This window comes from Triticum urartu, chromosome 6A (assembly GCF_056163025.1).
Source record: "Triticum urartu cultivar PI428250 chromosome 6A, HENAU_Tu73, whole genome shotgun sequence".
In the NCBI taxonomy this organism is placed as follows: domain Eukaryota; kingdom Viridiplantae; phylum Streptophyta; class Magnoliopsida; order Poales; family Poaceae; genus Triticum; species Triticum urartu.
The window spans coordinates 514,268,517-514,289,842 of NC_141878.1; the positions used below are offsets into that span (position 1 = coordinate 514,268,517).

A 21,326-nucleotide genomic window follows, 5' to 3' on the forward strand; every position below is an offset into this window, starting at 1 on the left:
TTTACAAGGGCAATAACAGGGTCATGTTAAGAAGGCTTTACAAGGCCGGATGTATGCCGATAACGTTGTATGGCGGCCTCCCGCATCTGTGCCTGCAAACCAGCCCACCTGTCCGCAGACGGATGCGGGAGGAAATTTGCGGGTCGCCATGGGAGATTCTCTAACATGTTTAATTTCAAGTTACGGTTTGAAAGATATGAATATTTTGAGAAGCATTTTTTTAGGGAATTTTAAGAAGTACTTGAATCTAGCAAAAAGGTTAAAAGAGATAGTAGCTGGGCTGAAACCGCAACAAAAATTTAGAGATAATTAACATGCATGATAATAGCATATTTGAATTTTACACATTTTTTGATCGATTTTCATATATAATATATTTAATTCAAAGCTACAGTTTGAAATATATGAATATTTTGAGAAGTACCTTTTTTTGAATTCCGAGAAGTACTTGAATCTGCCAAAAAAGGTTAAAAGATGCTATTATATACCGAACGATGCAACTTTATTCTACGCCAACGAAAATTGAGAGAGAAAAAAACAAAAAAGGGGAAGAAGCAAGATTCAAACTCGAATCTGGGGGCTCAAGCCACTCGGGCTACCCATGTGCATGTGATGGTAAGGGGGATAACTGTACATGAATCTTGGGAGACGGCCGGCGACTTAAGCAAAAAAACAAACCCTTTTTCTATTTTTCGGTGGCATTGGATGTAATTTGTAATAACTTTAGGAGGAATTTCACGATGGATGGACAGAAGGACTAATTACCTTATTAGTAGGTATAGATCATAAGAGCATCTACAATAGATGATGTAGATGTATAAATACCTACTTCTTACATCACTTGAACCCCAAAAAACCCCTAAACAGATGATGTTGATGTAAACAAAAATTACTCAGAATCTACATTTGAAGTATTTTGCATCACTTGGTGATGCAAATATATATCTGCAGTTGCGCGGTGATGTAAAACCAGCCGCACACCGCGCGAACGCCAGCCACCCTGGATCCCTCCCCCTCCCCCTGCCCGAGCGACTGCCCGCTGCACCCTGCCGCGCCACCGGCCCATCGTCGATAGATCTGGTGTCGCCACCCCTCCTGCCGTCTAATCGGCCGCCGCTCCACCGCCCCACAACTCTAAATCGCCAGAATCCACCGTCGTCTCTCGCTCCGCTGTCGCCGCTCCATTTGAAACTTTTTCGTTGCCTCCCCCGCTCTGTCGCCTCACGCCTCTAAATTGCCCGAATGCACCATCGTTCCCCTCGCTCTGCCGACACCGTTCTGTTTGAAGTTTTTTCATCGCCATTCCCCCGCTCCATCGCACCTTGTCGTTGCTCGATTTGGAGCTCAGCCATCGCGGCGCTGCCGCCATGCCACCAAAGAAGGTTTCCAAGAGCAAGACCGGCTTCTTCGGGGTGCGGACAAAGCCATCCGGGAACTTCGGCGCGGAGTTCCAGTGCGATGGCTATCGCTACTGGATCGACACATTCGACTCCAATGACGAGGCCTCGTGTGCGTACGACATCACTGCGTGGTGTTCCGGTCGGCTGAGGCATGAGATGAACTTCCCGAAGATCGAAACCCGAGCGGACGTGGAGTTCATCGGGCCGAAGAATATGAAGATTCGATGGATGGACGAGAAGAAGGAGGAGGAGAAGAAGAAATCGGCGATTCTCGTTGCTCCCGACGATAGTGGCGGCGTGACGATGATGTGATTCCCGTGGGAGCATCCGGAGTATGTCCAGGCCAAACACGAGTCCTTTTGGGAAGCGTGGGCCAAACAGGAGAAGAAGCCGCTGAAGAAGGAGGAGGAGGCCGGCCCCTCGATGATGATCCCCGCCGAGTCTGATTCGTTGGGCTAGGATGACTCGGAGGAGGAGAACGATGAGTGTGACGACCCCTTCAAGGACGAGTTCTGGGAGCAGCTCTGGCGACGATAAGTAGCTTTATGTTTGATGTAGTTGAAGTAGACTCGGAGTAGTAGTAGTCTGAACTATGTTTAATTATGTTTTAGGAACTATGTTTGCTTCAAATGAACTCGTTATGTTTGAAAATACCAAAACGAAGCAAACACGAAGCGGAGGTTTGTTCCCCGAATATATCGATGACGAAGGGAGGAAATCAGGCAGGAAAGCCACAACCACCCAACGCGGCAAACACATGCGATGCGCGTCGCTGCTTTTGTCCTTCACCTTTCTCCCACTCCCAGAGACAGAAAAGGAAGATTCGAAACAAAGGCGGGCAGCATTTTACTTTCAATATTTTTTTTCTGAGCAGAAGGACTTTTACTTTCCGATAACCAAGAGCCCACCCGCCGAGTCCACCCGCACCAATCAGTGCAGTGCGGCGACAGCGACGGCGGGCGCCTCCAGTCCCTCCCCCCTCCCCTCCCCCGCGCCGACCCACCCCGCGGAATCAGCGCCGCGCCGCTTCTCCGGCTGGTCGCCCGCCCGCCGATGGATCTCCCGCCGCTCTCCCACCAGGCGCTCTTCGCGGCCGTCCGATCCGCGGACGCCGACGCCGTGCGCCGCCTCCTGGCCGGCGCCGAGGCGTCCGGCTCCACCGCGCCCCTCGCGGCCGCGCAGACGGACGCCGGGGAGTCCGCGCTCTACGTCGCGGCGGAGGCCGGCGCGCTCGAGGTCGTCCGCCTCCTCCTCCCGCTCTACGACCTCGAGGCCGCCAAGCTCCGCTCCCGCCTCGACCTCGACGCCTTCCACGTCGCCGCCAAGCAAGGGCACACTGGTGAGCCCCTCTCCTCGCTCGATTAGTAGTTTCCGCTGGGTTTTTGGAACGAGCCAAGTCCAGTCTGTGTTTGGAATCCTTTGATGTTTAAGCCCAGTGTGTTGCTAGATTTTAGCTCAGCCCAGGGCTGCTAGATCAGGCTGAATACATGATAGCTTTTTGAGCTGTTTGGTGTTCTGGGCTTCGCAGTTCGATCGATTGCGCTATGGCACTGGATGTGTATGGTAGGGACGTAGGGTATGTGAATTATCTAGGGTTGTGGTTGTGCCAGTGATAATAATGGTGACTTTTCGAATAATCAAAAGGAAATCGGATACCTTTTTTCTACTTCTAGCATGAACTGCCTACCTTTTTTCAAGGTTCTGCTGATGCAGCAGCTATTGTTCAATGAGGAATGCTATTTTTTCTCTTGGCAAGTAGACTGATAAATTGCTTTCCAAACAGAGGTTGTCAAGGAGTTTTTGGGGCGTTGGCCTGAGCTTTGCTCAGTGTGTGACTCGTCCAACACTTGTCCACTGTACTCTGCTGCCGTAAAAGATCACTTGGATGTGGTGAATGCTATATTGGACACTGACGATAGCTGCATAAAGATTGTGCGAAAAAATGGGAAGACATCACTACATAATGCCGCAAGAATAGGGTACCATCGCATTGTCAAAGCACTCATTGAGAGGGACCCGGGGATTGTTGCAGTCAAAGATAGGAAGGGACAAACTGCTCTTCACATGGCCGTGAAGGGTAAAAACACAGATGTGGTGGAAGAATTGCTGATGGCTGATGTTTCCATACTCAATGTGCGTGACAAGAAGGCAAACACAGCCTTACATATAGCTACACGAAAATGGAGGCCCCAGGTATACTTATTTTCTAAAATTACATGATGAGCACATTGCATGTATCTTCTCCTGTTTGTTTGATCGTTTTGGTTAACCCTACCTTACTTAGATTGGAATATATATACCTAAACATTTCTGTTATACTTTCATTCACTCTTTTCAACAACCTGCCCACCTTGGACTACTGCATAGGAATCTAGTTTAACTAATGGAAAGCTGTAAGATATACTCACAGTTGCAATTACTAAGATCTTCTAGATAGAGCTGTAAAATTTCTGCAGTTATCTTTAGCCTGAGACTGATATTAGTTGATGTCATACCACTTCAAATCTATTAGACCATACTTGACCAAGATTATATATGAGACAATGACACAGCCATTTGGGCATTAGCTACATCGTGCTCAATTTGACAGGATTGGTAATTTGAGTAACTCCATACTTTCCCAAAGTAACATATATATATTTCGGACAAGGACTCTTAGATGGAGTATTTAGTGAATTAGAAAGTGTAGCAAAAATGTGTGCCCATCACATATGAAGGATGGAACACTATAAAAACTGTATTCGTCTTCTTGTTGACTTTCTGCTACTATTGTGTACGTATTTTTCAGTACATGTAAGTAATACCTTTGTACATCAGCTGGAAAAACCAAACAACCATAAAGCTAAGATCAAGACACACATATCATTACTCTTCTACATTTTATCCAGTGGTATCGTGTGTGAAATTGAAAGCTACCGAGTGCAGTTACAAATTTGATGTAGTTTGTCAAGTGCTTTCTAGTTGATTTTCTAGTTTTCTACTGTCCCCCTGAATAAAAAAGGACCAAAACAAAGAGGTAGGGACAGTTGATCTACTAAAGCTGTGAGATTTTGTCTGAACTCTTGTGTGATTTTGAAACAGAAGATACGCCTGTTTTCCCTTCCTGGGAGATTCATTGAACTGGTAGCTTTTCTCCGTGCTTTATGTCCCAGCATGCTTTGTTGACCTAACAACTTTATATTTCTCTGCCATATTTTTTTTGGGATCTCCACAGATGGTTCAACTTCTGCTCGCCTATGATTCACTTGAAGTCAATGCTATCAATAGTCAAAACGAAACAGCTATGGACTTGGCTGAGAAAGTTCCCTATGCGGAGTCTAAAATGGAAATCATCGAGTGGCTATCAGAGGCTGGTGCAAAGAATGCCGTAAATGTCGGTAAAGTTGACGAAGCATCAGAGCTAAGGAGAACCGTGAGTGATATCAAGCACAATGTGCAAGCACAGCTCAGTGAGAACATGAAGACCAACAAAAGAGTGACGGGGATCGCCAAGGAGCTGCGGAAGCTGCACAGGGAAGCGGTTCAGAACACCATCAACTCGGTTACTCTGGTGGCAACCCTGATCGCGTCCATCGCGTTCGTCTCCATCTTCAACCTGCCAGGCCAGTACTACCAGGACACTAGCAGCGGGGGAGAGATCGGGGAGGCCTACATATCCAAGCTCACCGGGTTCCGCGTGTTCTGCCTCCTGAACGCCATCGCCCTCTTCATCTCGCTCGCGGTGGTGGTGGTGCAGATCACGCTGGTCGCCTGGGAGACCGGCGCGCAGAAGCAGATCATCAAGATCGTGAACAAGCTGATGTGGACGGCGTGCCTCAGCACGTGCGCGGCGTTCGTGTCGCTGGCCTACGTCGTGGTCGGCCCGCAGCACGCCTGGATGGCCTTCACCATATCGGCCGTGGGAGGGCCGATCATGATCGGGACCCTCCTGTTCCTCGCCTACCTGCTGCTGCGCCCGCGGTTCAGCTTCGGCGAGGACAGGCAGCGGCGCATCAGGAGGGGGAGCGGCAGCAAGTCCTTCTCCTGGTCTGTCCGCGAAGGGTTGTCGGACCTGGAGGCCGTGGAAGACCACGAGAAGAAGATCTATGCTTTGTAGTCCTGCTGCCGCGGCATGTAACATTGGGAACAGGTAGTTGGGAGGAAAACATTCGCCTTGTACATATTTTTCATGGCTGTTTTAGGTCTGTGTCGAGGTACAACACGCAGACCTTTCTCTGGAATGTTTGTACTGTTGCTTTAATACTGGAGAATGAAGAGCTGTACTGCGGTCTAGCGGTGCAGCGACGGTGTTATACACATCTGTTGATTGCCACGCAAGTGCTGAAACTGTTGGATGTGTGCTTCATTGGCTGTTCTCTAGTTCATTCTTGCTGCTACTGTAAAAAGAATTGCTTCTGAAAATTCCTGAGATTTGAGCTTTTTCGTGTGAGTGGATGCAAAATTCCTATAAAATGCAGTGCAATTAATTCGTTAGGAGCTGATGTTCCTCCAAGGGCGTCGTCCGTCATTCCAAGGGCCAGGGGCATGCTTCTTGTATGTTGTTCGTTCGGGAGAGCTCTTGGTGGCTCCTCAGTGGTGAAGTCGGAGTCGCTTGCTAGGGGGAGAAGTGATGATGATGGCGTCATGAACAACCGCGATGGTGTGTGTTGGTCTTGTGGGTAGCCATGTCCGCCCGAGTGCCCTATCTTATGGGCATGTTCTAATAGTTTTCGCCCGAGTTTCCGCAAACTAGCTAGTCAACCTTCTTCTATCTTTTTTTTAATGAATCGGAGCCCTGAGTCACATGCGTCAAAAAATAAAAAGTATTCTTAGGAGAAAGTCTTATAAGATCGAGTCCTGTGACAAACAACAAACATATAAATTTCTAAGAATTTTTTTTGCAAGGAAATTTCTAAGAATTTTAATCCTCTAAAATTCCTATGAAAATATTTTGAATCAAAGAGGCTCTAAGTTTTCATGTGCCTTGAAATGAAATATTTTTTTGAAGCCTAGAACAATTGTTCTATGGTATTTTCATGTACCTTGAAATGATTCTATTTGAAGCTTGTTCTACGGTGTTTTCATGTGCCTTGAAATGTTCATTCACAATATTCTCATAAAATCTCAAATTTTCCTTCGGAGAATCATTGTGTTGGCTAAAAAAAACATTGTACTCTAGCTGAATAGGTTTTGCAGACGTGGCGACTCTGCTGTCGTCGTCGTCGTTAGTAGTAGTACTCCGCGAGAGGCAAAGAGCTCACTTGAGCAGAAGATGGACTCCTGCCTGCTACACCCTTATCCACAGCCGCTCCCACTCCCCCCCTCCAATCCCACCTCCCAGCGTGCCCACCTCAAATGGCCCCCCTGCCACCGCCGCCGCCGCCGCCGCCATCTCCTCCGGCGCGTGGCCGTCTCCGCGCTCACCTTAGAGGAACAGCTCGCGCCAACCAACCCAAGAACCGTCAACCCCCGTAGGCCGTTCGACGGAATGCAGGAGAGGACCGTCGCGACTTCCAACACGGCGGGCAACCTGTTCGACGAAATGCCTCGCGTGAGCGGCGAGGGCGCGAGCGTACGTGACCCGCCCGGGAGAGCGCCCCCCAGGAGCGGCGAGAAGAGCGCGAGCTCGGCGATCCTGGCGCTGGCGCACGCCAGCAGGCACGCGGAGGTCCTCAAGCTCTTCTGCAGGATGCGGCGGGACGGGCTGCCGGTCAGCAGGTTCATGCTGCCCAGCGTCCTCAAAGCCTGCGCGCGCCTCCAGGACAGCGGGATGCTCCGGGCCACGCATGCCGTGGTCATCAAGTGCGCCCTGTGCCAGCATGTCGTGGTGGGCACCGCGCTGGTCAGCGCGTACGTCGATCTCGGGCTGATGGATGATGCGGGCAACGCGTTCGCTGAGATGGACGAGGCCAACATGGTCTCCTGGAGCGTGATCATCGGAGGCTATGTCCGTTCTTGTCGGTGGGACGAGGCATGGGATGCTTTCTCCGCAATGCGGCGTGCTGGGGAGCTTCCGGTTGATTCGGTTCTTGTGATGGCGATTCAGGTGTGCAGTGCGTTGTTGTGCCTGGTTCGAGGGAAGCAGCTGCATGCGTTGGCGGTCGCCCTTGGATTTGAAAGGAATACCACTGTCTGGAACTGCCTCATCGACATGTATGGGAAGTGTGGCGACATGGATAGTTGCAGGGCAGTTTTTGACACAATGGTAGACAGGGATCAAGTGAGCTGGAATACCATCATCTCAAGCTATGTTCGTCTTGGTTTTTGTGAAGAGGCGCTCGACATGGTCATCCAGATGCAGCAATGTGGTTTCTCTGTAGACCGATTCACCCTTGGCAGTGGAGTCGCAGCTTGTGCCCATTTGGCTGACATTGACAGTGGCAGTGCATTCCATGGCTATTTGATAAGAAGATCATTAGACACTGATGCTATCCGGGGCAGCGCACTTGTTGACTTGTACGGGAAATGCGGCTTGATGGAGCATGCTCGACTGGTATTTGACAGAATGGATGAAAGGAATTATGTAGCATGGGATGCACTCTTGTCTGGCTACGTTGAAAATGGGCAGGTTGACATGGCACTCAAGGTTTTCCGACAAATGGAGTCTGCAAATATAAAGCCTAACCAACATACTTTTGTGAACCTTCTTAAGCTTTGTGGCAACAGAAGGTATACAGAATACGGGAGGCAAATTCATGCCCATGCCATCAAGGCCATACACCAGATGAATGTAGTTTTGGAAACTGAGCTGATCGACATGTACGCAAAGTGCGGCTGCATTGAGGTTGCCCGGTTACTGTTCCTAAGGATGAACGAGAGGAACCTGATATCCTGGAATGCTCTCCTCTCGGGTTATGTAGGGGATGGACAACCAGGTGCGTCGATAAACATTTACCGCCAGATGGAGCTGGCCTGCATCAGGCCTGACCAATACACCTTGGCAGGGCTTCTAAGCCTTTGCCGGTACCAAGGGCTTTTGCGCTACGGAAGGCAGATACATGCTCATGTCATTAAGATTGGCTCTGAGATGAATGTGGTGCTGCAAACTTTACTTGTTCATATGTACGTCAGGTGTAGGCAGTGGCGAGACGCTGAAAACGTCTGCGCGATGATCCAGGAGAGGAATTTTTATGTGCATGATGCGTTCTCGAAGGTCTATGGAGATGGGTACTTTATCTGAAGAGAAGAAACATGATCTGGTGTCCAGTGGAGAAGATAAATGCTGGGTGCTAATCGAGTGGAGTTGGGATATGTGAAACACGGTAGGGGGGCTTGGGCGGGACAAGGCGTTCTCCAGATGTTCTCCCAACGTCCAAACAGGGCAGAGCTTCGAACCATGGAAACCAATGGAGGAGAAGGATAGTTGGGCAGCTGACCCTATGGTGGATGTGGATCCGCCCATCAAACACCTATGTTTTCGTTGTGGATACACTACTTAGATGCAGATGTTGTGGTGCCTGTAAAATGTAAGCAAATGGCTGGTAGTTTTGCAGTGTTGTTTACCACTGACTTTCATTATGTCAGCTCACACAGGGTCTCTCATTGGTCATTGGGTGCAGCCTCATTGTACCTTGCACTTCTTGTAATAGTCAGTGGCAATGGGGATTTAGGGATGCTCAGCTCACAATTCTCTGAGTGATGAAGAATTGTTTGACTCTTTTTCACTCGGACCGTAGGTGAATTTCCGATAGCAATCTTGTGTGCATAGGTGCATTACTTGCTTATAAATTGTTGTGTTTACTGTTGATCTGTCGTGTGTCTTGGAACAAGTAATTTGATCTTGGTTCACATGGCGCTGAGCATGGCAGAACCTAGGAGTATCAGCAAAGGCCCGATGAAGGTTTCTACCAGCCGTAGAAAATGACGAGGAAATAGTCATCTCCAGTCATAAAAAAAGGCAGCGTCAGATACTCACCCAGCTGCTTCTACGATTTCTGTGGTCACTCCTATTCTTGTTACATCCATAGCAATATACAGATATTCAGGAGTAACAATTTTGCATAAAGTGAGTCCATAACCAACCATTAAGCTATTCTGTGACCTTATGCAGAGCACACTTTATGTTAATGCTCATTCATGTACACTTGTACACGCTCGCCTCCTAAACAGAAAGCACAGATAATCCTCACAAAACTCTCACAGATATCACCAGTTTACAAACAGACTCTCATTGATATCATCAGTTTACAAACAGATTCTCATTGATATCATCAGTTTACAAACAGACGGGAATCACAAGGCTTCTCACTTGCTGCTTGCTCCAGGATGTTCATGCATACAGGCCTTGAGTATGGAAGTTACGTCAGTGTAAGTCCTCGGTGAGTTTTCAGTTTTCACTGCCTTTGAGAATGTTGTACTTGCAAAGTGGACAGTTTGCGTGCATGCGTAGCCATTTCGTGATGCATGTTGAATGGAAGTGATGGTTGCAAGGGAGGGCAGATAGCTCCACTCCGTCTTCGTATGATGAGAGACATATGCAGCATTCCTGTTAGAACAAATAAGCTGTCAGCAGAGCATCGGAAGACTAGATAGAACTGAGCACCATTCTCTTTTGTATAGGTAGTTCAGAACATTGTTTGGTCTCTGAGAATAGATTGTCTGAATTTTTGAACTGGCATAACATGCAAAGTTCTCTCTAGTGTAATGGATCAGTTATGCTCACTTCTAGTGGGAAATACCCTATAGGATATATGAAGATCAGAGATAATATGAAGAACTACACAAACAAACAAATCAATTTTTACAGTTTTAGTACTATACAATTAGAAAGCACGAAGCATAATCCTTACAGCATCCTCACGAAGGAGAATCCGTTCGCTCGTTGCTGTTCCACTGTTATTAAGGATAGGAATCATAACCCCCTCATCTGTCCCTTTTTCTCCATTCTCACTGGGATCGGAATATTTATATCTGGGGAGAACACCAATATCTGCATCTGATGCACCCTCCTACATATGCAAGAGAGAAAATAATGAGCTAGTAATAACAGTTTGTGTAGTAAGGTAGCTGACACTTTCTAGAATGTAGAATGAACTGATTACCTGGCCAACCAGAGCATATAGTATTGCAACGACGCAAGGCAAGCAGCAGCACAGTGCAACCCCAATGAAGCAGGCCACAACAACACAAAAAACAGCGAAGAAGACATCAAACGCGAGAAAAACTACAGTTAACCTGCACAACAAATCAGGAGCCAGGTAACTCTGTTAGGTCTAACAGGAAGTTAGCACTCACCAATTGGTAGTGAAGATTGAACAATACAGTTATATATGTCAGTCGCATTAAGTATTTACCAGAAAGGGTAATAGCTTAATATTATTAGCTTGATAACAGAGTTGAAAACTTATAAATGTTCATATTCAAAACATATGACAGCATTGTACCACTTTAGTCAATGAGTGTCTTGGCGCACTTGCTCTGGGTTTATTGTACACGTTTATTAACAACAAAAGAGTTATTGTGCTGCCGTCTTGCATTCAACTTTGCAAGTCGCAAAATTCCAGATATGACACATGATAAAATTATGTTGCTAGTGGTTTCGGTTACAGGTATGCAATTGCAAATTACTTCCTCCGTTCCTAAATATAAGTCTTTTTAGAGATTTCAATGCGGACTACATACGAATGTATATAGACATATTTTAGAGTGTGGATTCACTCATTTTTGCTCCGTATGTAGTCCTTATTGGAATCTCTAAAAAGACTTTTATATTTAGGAACGGAGGGAGTAGTTACCACAAGAAATTAAGCATTCAAATTCCCACACAAAAAATGTAGTGCGTGATTGGTGTAGGTTTAAGGCGACGGTACCAATACAGCCTTGGAGCACCTTGTTCGAGCAAGTCGCCACCGGTGATCACCCAGTAGAACCCAATGATCCACCACAGGAATGACACCATCGTGTTGACCGACTCACAACGGTCCGTAGAGCTGCACAAGTAACGGAATCATCAAAAGGAAGTTAGTACATCAAAGCACACACACAGACACAAGCGTGATTTCTAGCTAAGCAGATATCACAACGCACAAACCCACTAACCCTAGTTCAGCTTCTACCACTCAACGACAGCGAGACCGGAGGAGAATTTGGGGATTCTCCGTTTTGCCTTTACCTTGCCCTCTCTTCCATCGCCTCCTCGTCGTCCCCCTCATCGCTCTCCGAGCTGTTGGCGGCGCCGGACTCGATGTCGGGGCCTCGCGCGGGGGCGGCGGGGCGGCGGCGGGTGCCGGAGCAGACGAGGGAGACGTGCACGACGCACTGCAGGGCGTATCCTACGAGCCAGAGGCGGAGCGGCTTGGCGGGGCTCTCGGCGGTGGAGGCCGCGAGCACCGCCGCCGCGGCCGCCGCGAAGGCGACGTTCCAGGCGACGTCGAGCGCGACGACGGGGCGGGAGTGGGCCCAGTCGGCGCGCCTCCGGTCGAGCTGCAGCGCCGCCGTCTCGCGCACCAGCATCGACGGCCCGCGCCGCCCCGCCGCGCGCCCGATGAGCGCCGCGAGGCGGCTCGGCCTCGCGGCCGCCGGGGGCGGGGGCGTGGAGGGCTGGCTCCCGGGCCCCGCGCCGGCGCCGGCGGCTGATTGCGGCGGTGCCAGCAGCGGTTGCTCCGGCGACGGTGACGACGCGGCCGCCTCCATTTTGGGGAATCGGGAGTTGGGGGAGTCTTCTCGCACCTCCGTGTCCCTGACGAACGACTGTTGTGTCTGCTCTCCACTGCTTCGCCGAGTAACACTGAACACCTCGGTTTTTTTTTGTGGGGTGTTGTCTAGAATCACACATCATCACTTTTTATTTCCTTTTGGACTGTCTAGAATCACACATCACCTGTTCCACGCGTTTTCCTCTTCCGAATTAATCGGTATCTGTGCGTGGTACGTCCGTCGCGAACTGAGCGCACAAATAAGTAAAAAAATAATATCCACTCCAAACTTTGTTTTACGCCCTTAAAGCTTTATTTCTAAAGGAAGCGACTAACTATACCAGTCGACTGGTGAATAGCGACAAATCCGCACGATTGTACAACCGCGTCCCTTCTGCGCGTGACCCACTTCGACAAAGCCATCCACAACCCAGCCTTCTTTCGCGAGGCTCACCACGCGCAATGCATGAGGCCCAAGACAGAGAACACAACCCCTTTGCCCCCCCCCCCCCCCCCCGCACACACGTGACTTACCACCCCAAAACCTAGTTTCTTACCTCCATTGCAAGAAACAACCACCTGCCCTGATTAGTTCTCTCCTCTCTCCCCGACGCGCCTCCATCGCCGACGACCTCCGCTCCAGATCTGATCCATAAAAAAAAACCCACGAAAAACACCACCAAACACAAGGATTTGAGAGAGGGCCCGGTTTACCACAACAACATCACAGGGGTTATCGCATGCTACTAGGAGAAATACATCAGTTCGTCTCAATTTCGTCATAATCAGGCAAAAAAGAAAGAAGGTAAGTGATTCAACCTCTATACACATGCTGCATTTGCATTTCATACCAATAAAATCAAGGGGAAAACATGGGGAAAGAACAACAAGAACTAAATAAGAAAGCCAAAAGGATGCAAAAAAAGGTAGTACTTTTACTGCATGTGTGTAATTCCTCGGTTGTAATTGAGTTACCATTCAAATTCAGTCAGGTTACCAACAAAATATTGACTAAATTTTCCTCTTTTACAGCCAAAAAGTTGGTAAAATTGATCCATGTTCCTACCTACAGATTACATCATTGAGTTACCTCATCATTAAGTTACCAACATAAAAACATATAGGTTATCATCATCACTATATCAAGCTATCTTTTTTGAAGCATGTTAGAACTACATGTATGAAATTTATCATTAATAACTGAGTTACCATTTCGATTGAATATAGATTACCAGAGTGTGTGCATTGAGTAATCAGCATCCTTTAACACTTATTCAACATAAAAAAAGATCCTTTTATATTGAACAAACCCATGTCAGAACAAGTTATCATGCTAATTCATTACAATTTACCAGGAAAACTCAGAACCAAAGGTGCTAAAACACTACAAGAATACCATGTGTTGATTTATATTGTTGCCACCAGAATTTTTTGATAAGAAATGATGTTGATGAAATGAGGTTGATAGGAACTATCGCTGTCATACTCCCATACGCTGGTTACTCCCAAAATGATACCTGTTATAAAAAAGAAGTAATCAGTGCAGAAAAAGAAAAAAAATAGTTGTTGTGAAAAAATAATCAAAATTGCTTGTAAGTGTGGAAAATTGATGGATGCAATCATATGTGCTAGCAGGTGCTGCAACACAAGAAAATGTCGCATGACAACGGGGGTAATGTGGATATCATGATGAGTGGTGTGGGGACAAACCAACAGTGTGAATATGCACACACGAGAAGCTTTGGTTCTGCCAACATCAACAAAACAGACGAAGGTAAAACATTTACCATGCTACCACATTTTTATACACCGACTTGTTACCATCATAATTGAATTGCAACTACCACCTATGTTATTTACAACTACCACATCCAACATGAATCAGTTCACAATCACAAAGCTTAATGCACACAAGTTACCATGAAATTAGGTACAATTACCACACCTACTGCATACGAATTATCATGCAATCTGTATTACAATTACATGCTTTCACTTTACAGCTACAAAAACATCTTAATGCATGCAAACTTTACCAAGCAACTAGAGTACAAGTTACCACTAGTTTTGGCGTGCAGAAATATAACACAAAATAACAACTTGAAAAACATTACAGGTGCTACATCTAGAAGCAGCCCGATGGTCCAAGAGACAAGCAAAGAACCGACTACTAGCAGCATAGGGGGGAGAGAAAGCTTCTTTGATCATTCAGTCAGCGAGCCAGCGAGTCTAGAAACAGGAGGAGAGAAGGCTGAACAGGGAGACAAAACCACCGAGGCATACTCCACACCGAAACCTCCTGATGAAACGATGAAGTTTGATACTTTTGAGGAAGCTTATGATCACTACAAGCAATATCCACTGAGACATGGGTTTGGAATGAGACTGGAATACAGAAAAATAATTAAATACGATACTGTAAGCAGAGTCCTCTTGGTTTGTGGGAAATACGGCAAGCCAAAAACAAACAAGGAGGAGACAGAGGATGTGCAGGACCCAAAAGGCATCGTGAAGAAGAGTAAAAGAGGGAAGGTTGTGAGGTCAGGATGTCCGACCCACCTTTACATCACCCACACGGATGCGTGGTGGAGAGTCAAACGCTTCAACGACGACCACAACCACCCTCTAATAAGAAAGCCATCCTTGAAAAAGTTCCTATCATCACATAGGTGAAGGAAATATGCCCTAGAGGCAATAATAATGTTATTATTTATTTACTTATTTCATGATAAATGTTTATTATTCATGCTAAAATTGTATTAACCGGAAACATAATACATGTGTGAATACATAGACAAACATAGTGTCACTAGTATGCCTCTACTTGACTAGCTCATTGATCAAAGATGGTTAAGTTTCCTAACCATAGACATGAGTTGTTATTTGATCACATCATTAGGAGAATGATGTGATTGACTTGACCCATTCCGTTAGCTTATCACTTGATCGTTTGTTTACTGCTATTGCTTTCTTCATGACTTATACATGTTCTTATGACTATGAGATTATGCAACTCCCGAATACCGAGGAACACTTTGTGTGCTACCAAACGTCACAACGTAACTGGGTGATTATAAAGGTGCTCTACAGGTGTCTCCGATGGTACTTATTGAGTTGGCATAGATCAAGATTAGGATTTGTCACTCCGATTGTCGGGGAGGTATCTCTGGGCCCTCTTGGTAATACACATCACTATAAGCCTTGCAAGCATGATAACTAATGAGCTAGTTACGGGATGATGTATTACGGAACAAGTAAATAGACTTACAGGTAACGGGATTGAACTAGGTATTGGATACCGACGATCGAATCTCGGGCAAGTAACATACCGATGACAAAGAGAACAACGTAAAGTGTTGTGCGGTTTGACCGATAAAGATCTTCGTAGAATATGTAGGAACCAATATGAGCATCTAGGTTCTACTATTGGTTATTGATTGGAGACGTGTCTCGGTCATGTCTACATAGTTCTCGAACCCATAGGGTCCGCACGCTTAAAGTTCTGTGACGATCGGTTTTATGAGTTTATATGTTTTGATGTACCAAAGGTAGTTCGGAGTCCCGAATTTGATCACGGGCATGACGAGGAGTCTCGAAATGGTCGAGACTTAAAAGATTGATATATTGGAAGCCTAGATTTGGACATCGGAATAGTTACGGGTGAAATCGGGATTTTACCGGAGTACCGGAGGGGTTACCGGAACCCCCCGAGGACTAATGGGCCTTGTTGGGCCATAAGGGAAAGAGAGAGGGGTCGGCCTAGGGTAGGCAACGCACCCCCTTCCCCCTGTCCGAATTGGACTAGGAGAAGGCCCCCTTTTTCCTTCTCTTTCTCTCCCTGCCTTTCCCCCTCCTAGTAGGAGTAGGAAAGGTAGGAATTCTACTCCTACTAGGAGGAGGATTCCTCCTCCTAGGCGCGCCAACAAGGGCCGGTCGGCCTCCCCCTTGCTCCTTTATATACAGGGGCAGGGGCACCTCTAGAAACACAAGTTGATCATAAAGATCTCTCCCAGCCATGTGCGGTGCCCCCCTCCACCATAATCCACCTCGGTCATACTGTAGCGGTGTTTAGGCGAAGCCCTGCTGCGGTAGCTTCATCAACATCGTCACCACGCCGTCGTGCTGACGAAACTCTTCCCCGAGCTCTACTGGATCGTGAGTTCGCGGGACGTCACCGAGCTGAAGGTGTGCTGAACGCGGAGGTGCCGTACGTTCGGTACTGAGAATCGGTCGATCGTGAAGACGTACGACTACATCAACCGCGTTGTCATAACGCTTCCGCTTAACAGTCTACGAGGGTACGTGGACGACACTCTCCCCTCTCGTTGCTATGCATCACCATGATCCTCCGTGTGCGTAGGAATTTTTTTGAAATTACTACGTTCCCCAACAGTGGCATCCGAGCCTAGTTTTATGCGTAGATGTTATATGCACGAGTAGAACACAAGTGAGTTGTGGGCGATACAAGTCATACTGCTTACCAGTATGTCATACTTTGGTTCGACGGTATTGTTGGATGAAGTGGCCCGGACCGACCTTACGCGTACGCTTACGCGAGACTGGTTCTACCGACGTGCTTTGCACACAAGTGGCTGGCGGGTGTCAGTTTCTCCAACTTTAGTTGAACCGAGTGTGGCTATGCCCGGTCCTTGAGAAGTTTAAAACAACACCAACTTGACGAACTATCGTTGTGGTTTTGATGCGTAGGTAAGAACGGTTCTTGCTCAGCCCGTAGCAGCCACGTAAAACTTGCAACAACAAAGTAGAGGACGTCTAACTTGTTTTTGTAGGGCATGTTGTGATGTGATATGGTCAAGACATGATTCTATATTTATTGTATGAGATGATCATGTTTTGTAACGGAGTTATCGGCAACTGGCAGGAGCCATATGGTTGTCGCTTTACTGTATGCAATGCAATCGCCCTGTAATTGCTTTACTTTATCACTAAGCGGTAGCGATAGTCGTAGAAGCAATAGTTGGCGAGACGACAACAATGCTTCGATGAAGATCAAGGTGTCAAGCCGGTGACGATGGTGATCATGACGATGCTTTGGAGATAGAGATCAAAGGCACAAGATTGTGATGGCCATATCATATCACTTATATTGATTGCATGTGATGTTTATCCTTTGTGCATCTTATTTTGCTTAGTTCGACGGTAGCATTATAAGATGATCTCTCACTAAATTTCAAGGTATAAGTGTTCTCCCTGAGTATGCACCGTTGCTACAGTTCATCGTGCCGAGACACCACGTGATGATCGGGTGTGATAAGCTCTACGTCCATCTACAACGGGTGCAAGCCAGTTTTGCACACGTAGAATACTTGGGTTAAACTTGACGAGCCTAGCATAGGCAGATATGGCCTCGGAACACTGAGGCCGAAAGGTCGAGCGTGAATCATATAATAGATATGATCAACATAGTGATGTTCACCATTGAAAACTACTCCATTTCACGTGATGATCGGTTATGGTTTAGTTGATATGGATCACGTGATCACTTAGATGATTAGAGGGATGTCTATCTAAGTGGGAGTTCTTAAGTAATATGATTAATTGAACTTAAATTTATCATGAACTTAGTACCTGATAGTATTTTGCTTATCTATGTTGTTGTAGATAGATGGCCCGTGTTGTTGTTCCGTTGAATTTTAATGCGTTCCTTGAGAAAGCAAAGTTGAAAGATGATGGTAGCAATTACACGGACTGAGTCCGTAACTTGAGGATTATCCTCATTGTTGCACAGAAGAATTACGTCCTGGAAGCACCGCTGGGTGCCAGGCCTGCTGCAGATGCTGCTGACAACATTAAGAACGTTTGGCAGAGTAAAGCTGGTGACTACTCGATAGTTTAGTGTGCCATGCTTTACGGCTTAGAACCGGGACTTCAACGAAGTTTTGAACGTCATGGAGCATATGAGATGTTCCAGGAGTTGAAGTTAATATTTCAAGCAAATGCACGGATTGAGAGATATGAAGTCTCCAATAAGTTCTATAGCTGCAAGATGGAGGAGAATAGTTCTGTCAGTGAGCATATACTCAAAATGTCTGGGTATCATAATCACTTGACTCAACTGGGAGTTAATCTCCCTGTTGATAGTGTCATTGACAGAGTTCTTCAATCACTGCCATCAAGCTACAAAAGTTTCGTGATGAACTATAATATGCAAGGGATGAATAAGACTATTCCCTAGCTCTTCGCGATGCTAAAGGCTGCGGAGGTAGAAATCAAGAAGGAGCATCAGTGTTGATGGTCAATAAAACCACTAGTTTCAAGAAAAAGGGCAAAGGGAAGAAGAAGCGAAACTTCAAGAAGAATGACAAACAAGTTGCTGCTCAGGAGAAGAAACCCAAGTCTGGACCTAAGACTGAGTCTGAGTGCTTCTACTGCAAACAGACTGGTCACTGGAAGCGGAATTGCCCCAAGTATTTGGCGGATAAGAAGGATGGCAAGGTGAACAAAGGTATATGTGATATACATGTTATTGATGTGTACCTTACCAAAGCTCGCAGTAGCATCTGGCTATTTGATACTGGTTCTGTTGCTAATATTTGCAACTCAAAACAGGGACTACGAATTAAGCGAAGACTGGCTAAGGATGAGGTGACGATGCACGTGGGAAATGGTTACAAAGTCGATGTGATCGCCGTCGGCACACTACCTCTACATCTACCTTCGGGATTAGTTTTAGACCTAAATAATTGTTATTTGGTGCCAGCGTTAAGCATGAACATTATATCTGGATCTTGTTTTGATGTGAGATGGTTATTCATTTAAATCTGAGAATAATGGTTGTTCTATTTATATGAGTAATATCTTTTATGGTCATGCACCCTTAAAGGGTGGTCTATTCTTGTTGAATCTCGATGTAGTGATACACATATTCATAATGTTGAAGCCAAAAGATGCAGAGTTGATAATGATAGTGCAACTTATTTGTGGCACTGCCGTTTGGGTCATATTGGTATAAAGCGCATGAAGAAACTCCATACTGATGGACTTTTGGAATCACTTTGTAAGTGCATCTAGTGCCACCCCTAGTTGGTTTTGGAGTATTGACAACAAACCTAGTTGAGGGACTAATGTGTTTGTGAGAATTGCAGGAAAACACAGGTAGAAGTCCCTCAGTGATTCGGTTTTACTACCAGAGATGACCCCTAAAAATGTATGAAGACATTGAAGACAAAGGTGGTATATGAAGATATTCACATTGAAGACTATGACAAAAGAAGACACGTTATGAAGCTTATGGAACTCGAAGACTTAGATCTTTCGTAATTCTTTTTCTTTTGTGTTGAGTCATAGGAACCACCGTACTGTTAAGTGGGGTCCAGGAGAACCAGTCAGAATGACTGAAGTGATGCCTAAATCAAAAACCTATGTCTTCGAGTGAAGACAATGAGAGCGAATCTTGTCCAGACGGACAAGTCAGCTTTGCTTGTAGCCCAAGTAAAGTTGCCATGAGAGTTTGAAATCTGACCGTTGAGACACGTGTCAGTTCCTTAGTGACCCAGGGTCATTTCGGACAAATCAGGTCGGGTTGCCAAGTGGCTATAAATAGCCCACCCCCACAATCATAAACGGTTGGCTGCTCAGATTTCAGTGCACGGCTTTTGTCGTTTGAGAGCAACCCACCTCGAAGCCTTTGAGAGAAAAATTCCCAGTGAGGAGAAAAGCCCAAACCACCCAAAGCCAGAGTAAATTGGGCATCACTTAAGTCTTCGTGTCTGTGTGATCTGAAGATTTATTACACTTGAGGACTGTGAATCCTCCAGACGGTTAGGCGTCATGTTCAGAGCATCCAAGAGACATTGTGGATTGCCAGTGAACGAAGTCTGTGAAGGTTTGGGAGTCTACCTTGAAGACTTACCAGAGTGATTGGGCGAGGACTAAGTGACCTTAGCTCAAGGAGAATACGGTGAGGACTTGGTGTCCTGAACTGTGTGTTCAGGACTGGGTGTCCGGGACTGTGTGTCCTAAGGTTTAAATACCTAGCCGCTCCAACCAGACGTACAGTTGTTACAGCAACTGGAACTGGTCCAACATATCATTGTCTTCAACGAGTCACTGGTTTTATCTTCACTTCCTTTTCTTACTGTTACTCATTGTGAAGCCATTGCATGCTTGCTTTATCCTTTGTCTTCACAATGTGAATGTATGATCTGTTTGGCTTCATAACTTCTTCCTGATCCTTATTACACTGAAGTTGTTTGTCATTGTGCTTTCACTCTATTGAATACATGACCATGGCTGGCCTAGTGTAATCTAACTTCCGCTGCATAGTAATAGGCATAATCTTCACCGTTTGTCTTCATAAATCTCACGTTTTGAAGACTTTCATAAAAATCGCCTATTCACCCCCCCTCTAGTCGATATAACGCACTTTCAATTGGTATCAGAGCAAGGTGCTCCCTTGTTCTGTGTGATTCGGTTTAACCACCTGGAGTTTTAGCTATGTCGACTGCAGGGATAATCAAAGTCTCCGCTGCGTGCCCCGTCTTCGATGGAACTGAATATCCCTACTGGAAGAATAAGATGCGCATGCATCTTGAAGCCATTGACGTCGACCTATGGTATGTCGTCGAGAACGGCGTTCCCAAGGCTGGAGAAGGTGTCACTGCTGCTGATGTCAAGAAGTTCACTCAACTGGACTCTACTGCCAAAAATATCATCTGTGGTCATCTGACAAAAGGACAGTATGGCCGTGTGAGTGCTTTGAAGACATCCAAGCTGGTCTGGGACTGGCTCTCCAAGGTCAATGAAGGCGTCTCAACCCAGAGAGATCAAAGAATCAGTGTTCTTCGCAACCTATTCAACCGCTTCAAGCGAAATGACAATGAGAATGTCCAGCACACATTTGACCAGCTCACTGACATCACAAATGAGCTTCAAGCCCTCGGCGCCACTGAGATCACCAAACATGAAATCGTCAAGACGCTGCTGAGATCATTTGATAGTTTGTTTGACATCCTGGCCCTGATGATTCAAGAACGTCCTGATTTCAAGACATTCGATCCGTCTGACATACTTGAGAGGCTCAACACACATGAGTTTCAGCTTTCTGAGAAAAGAGATATCTACGGTCCAAACAATGGGCGAACTCGTGCCTTGAAGGAAAAAGCTGTTTCCTCATCTGAAGAAGAATCTGACTGCAGTTCTGATGATCCTGAAGACATTGGAAGAGAACTTGCAATGAAAGAAGTTCCAAAAATTCACCAAGAAGAAAGGCTTCAGAAAATCTTCACGATCAAGCTCAAGGAATGATGAAGCTTCTGCTCATGACTACAAGAAGAAAACATGTCACAAGTGC

At 46.3% G+C, this 21,326-nt stretch overlaps 3 protein-coding genes and 1 long non-coding RNA gene across 4 annotated transcripts; 3 read left to right on the forward strand and 1 right to left on the reverse strand.

Annotated features, from left to right (window-relative positions):
* The first annotated feature begins 2,346 nt into the window (after positions 1 to 2,346).
* LOC125514542 (Ankyrin repeat family protein) lies at positions 2,347 to 5,745 on the forward strand. Its single transcript, XM_048679880.2, has 3 exons — positions 2,347 to 2,739; positions 3,184 to 3,593; positions 4,615 to 5,745. Exons 1-3 carry the CDS (start codon positions 2,454 to 2,456, stop codon positions 5,494 to 5,496), a joined length of 1,578 nt encoding a protein of 525 aa, XP_048535837.1. The 5' UTR covers positions 2,347 to 2,453; the 3' UTR covers positions 5,497 to 5,745.
* A 697-nt stretch (positions 5,746 to 6,442) lies between these two features.
* On the forward strand, positions 6,443 to 9,152 carry LOC125514543 (pentatricopeptide repeat-containing protein At2g33680-like). Its single transcript, XM_048679881.2, has one exon. The coding sequence runs from the start codon at positions 6,652 to 6,654 to the stop codon at positions 8,557 to 8,559; it is 1,908 nt and encodes a 635-aa protein (XP_048535838.1). The 5' UTR covers positions 6,443 to 6,651; the 3' UTR covers positions 8,560 to 9,152.
* A 233-nt stretch (positions 9,153 to 9,385) lies between these two features.
* Positions 9,386 to 12,122, reverse strand: LOC125514544 (Zinc finger, C3HC4 type (RING finger) family protein). Its single transcript, XM_048679882.2, has 5 exons — positions 11,491 to 12,122; positions 11,189 to 11,308; positions 10,421 to 10,553; positions 10,169 to 10,327; positions 9,386 to 9,864 (listed from the first exon to the last, which is right to left on the reverse strand). The coding sequence occupies exons 1-5, from the start codon at positions 12,009 to 12,011 to the stop codon at positions 9,706 to 9,708; spliced, it is 1,092 nt and encodes a 363-aa protein (XP_048535839.1). The 5' UTR covers positions 12,012 to 12,122; the 3' UTR covers positions 9,386 to 9,705.
* A 426-nt stretch (positions 12,123 to 12,548) lies between these two features.
* Positions 12,549 to 14,777, forward strand: LOC147966000 (uncharacterized). The gene is made up of 3 exons (XR_015608683.1): positions 12,549 to 12,818; positions 13,649 to 13,787; positions 14,130 to 14,777. It is a non-coding gene; the product is annotated as an uncharacterized LOC147966000 (long non-coding RNA).
* Positions 14,778 to 21,326: the final 6,549 nt, after the last annotated feature.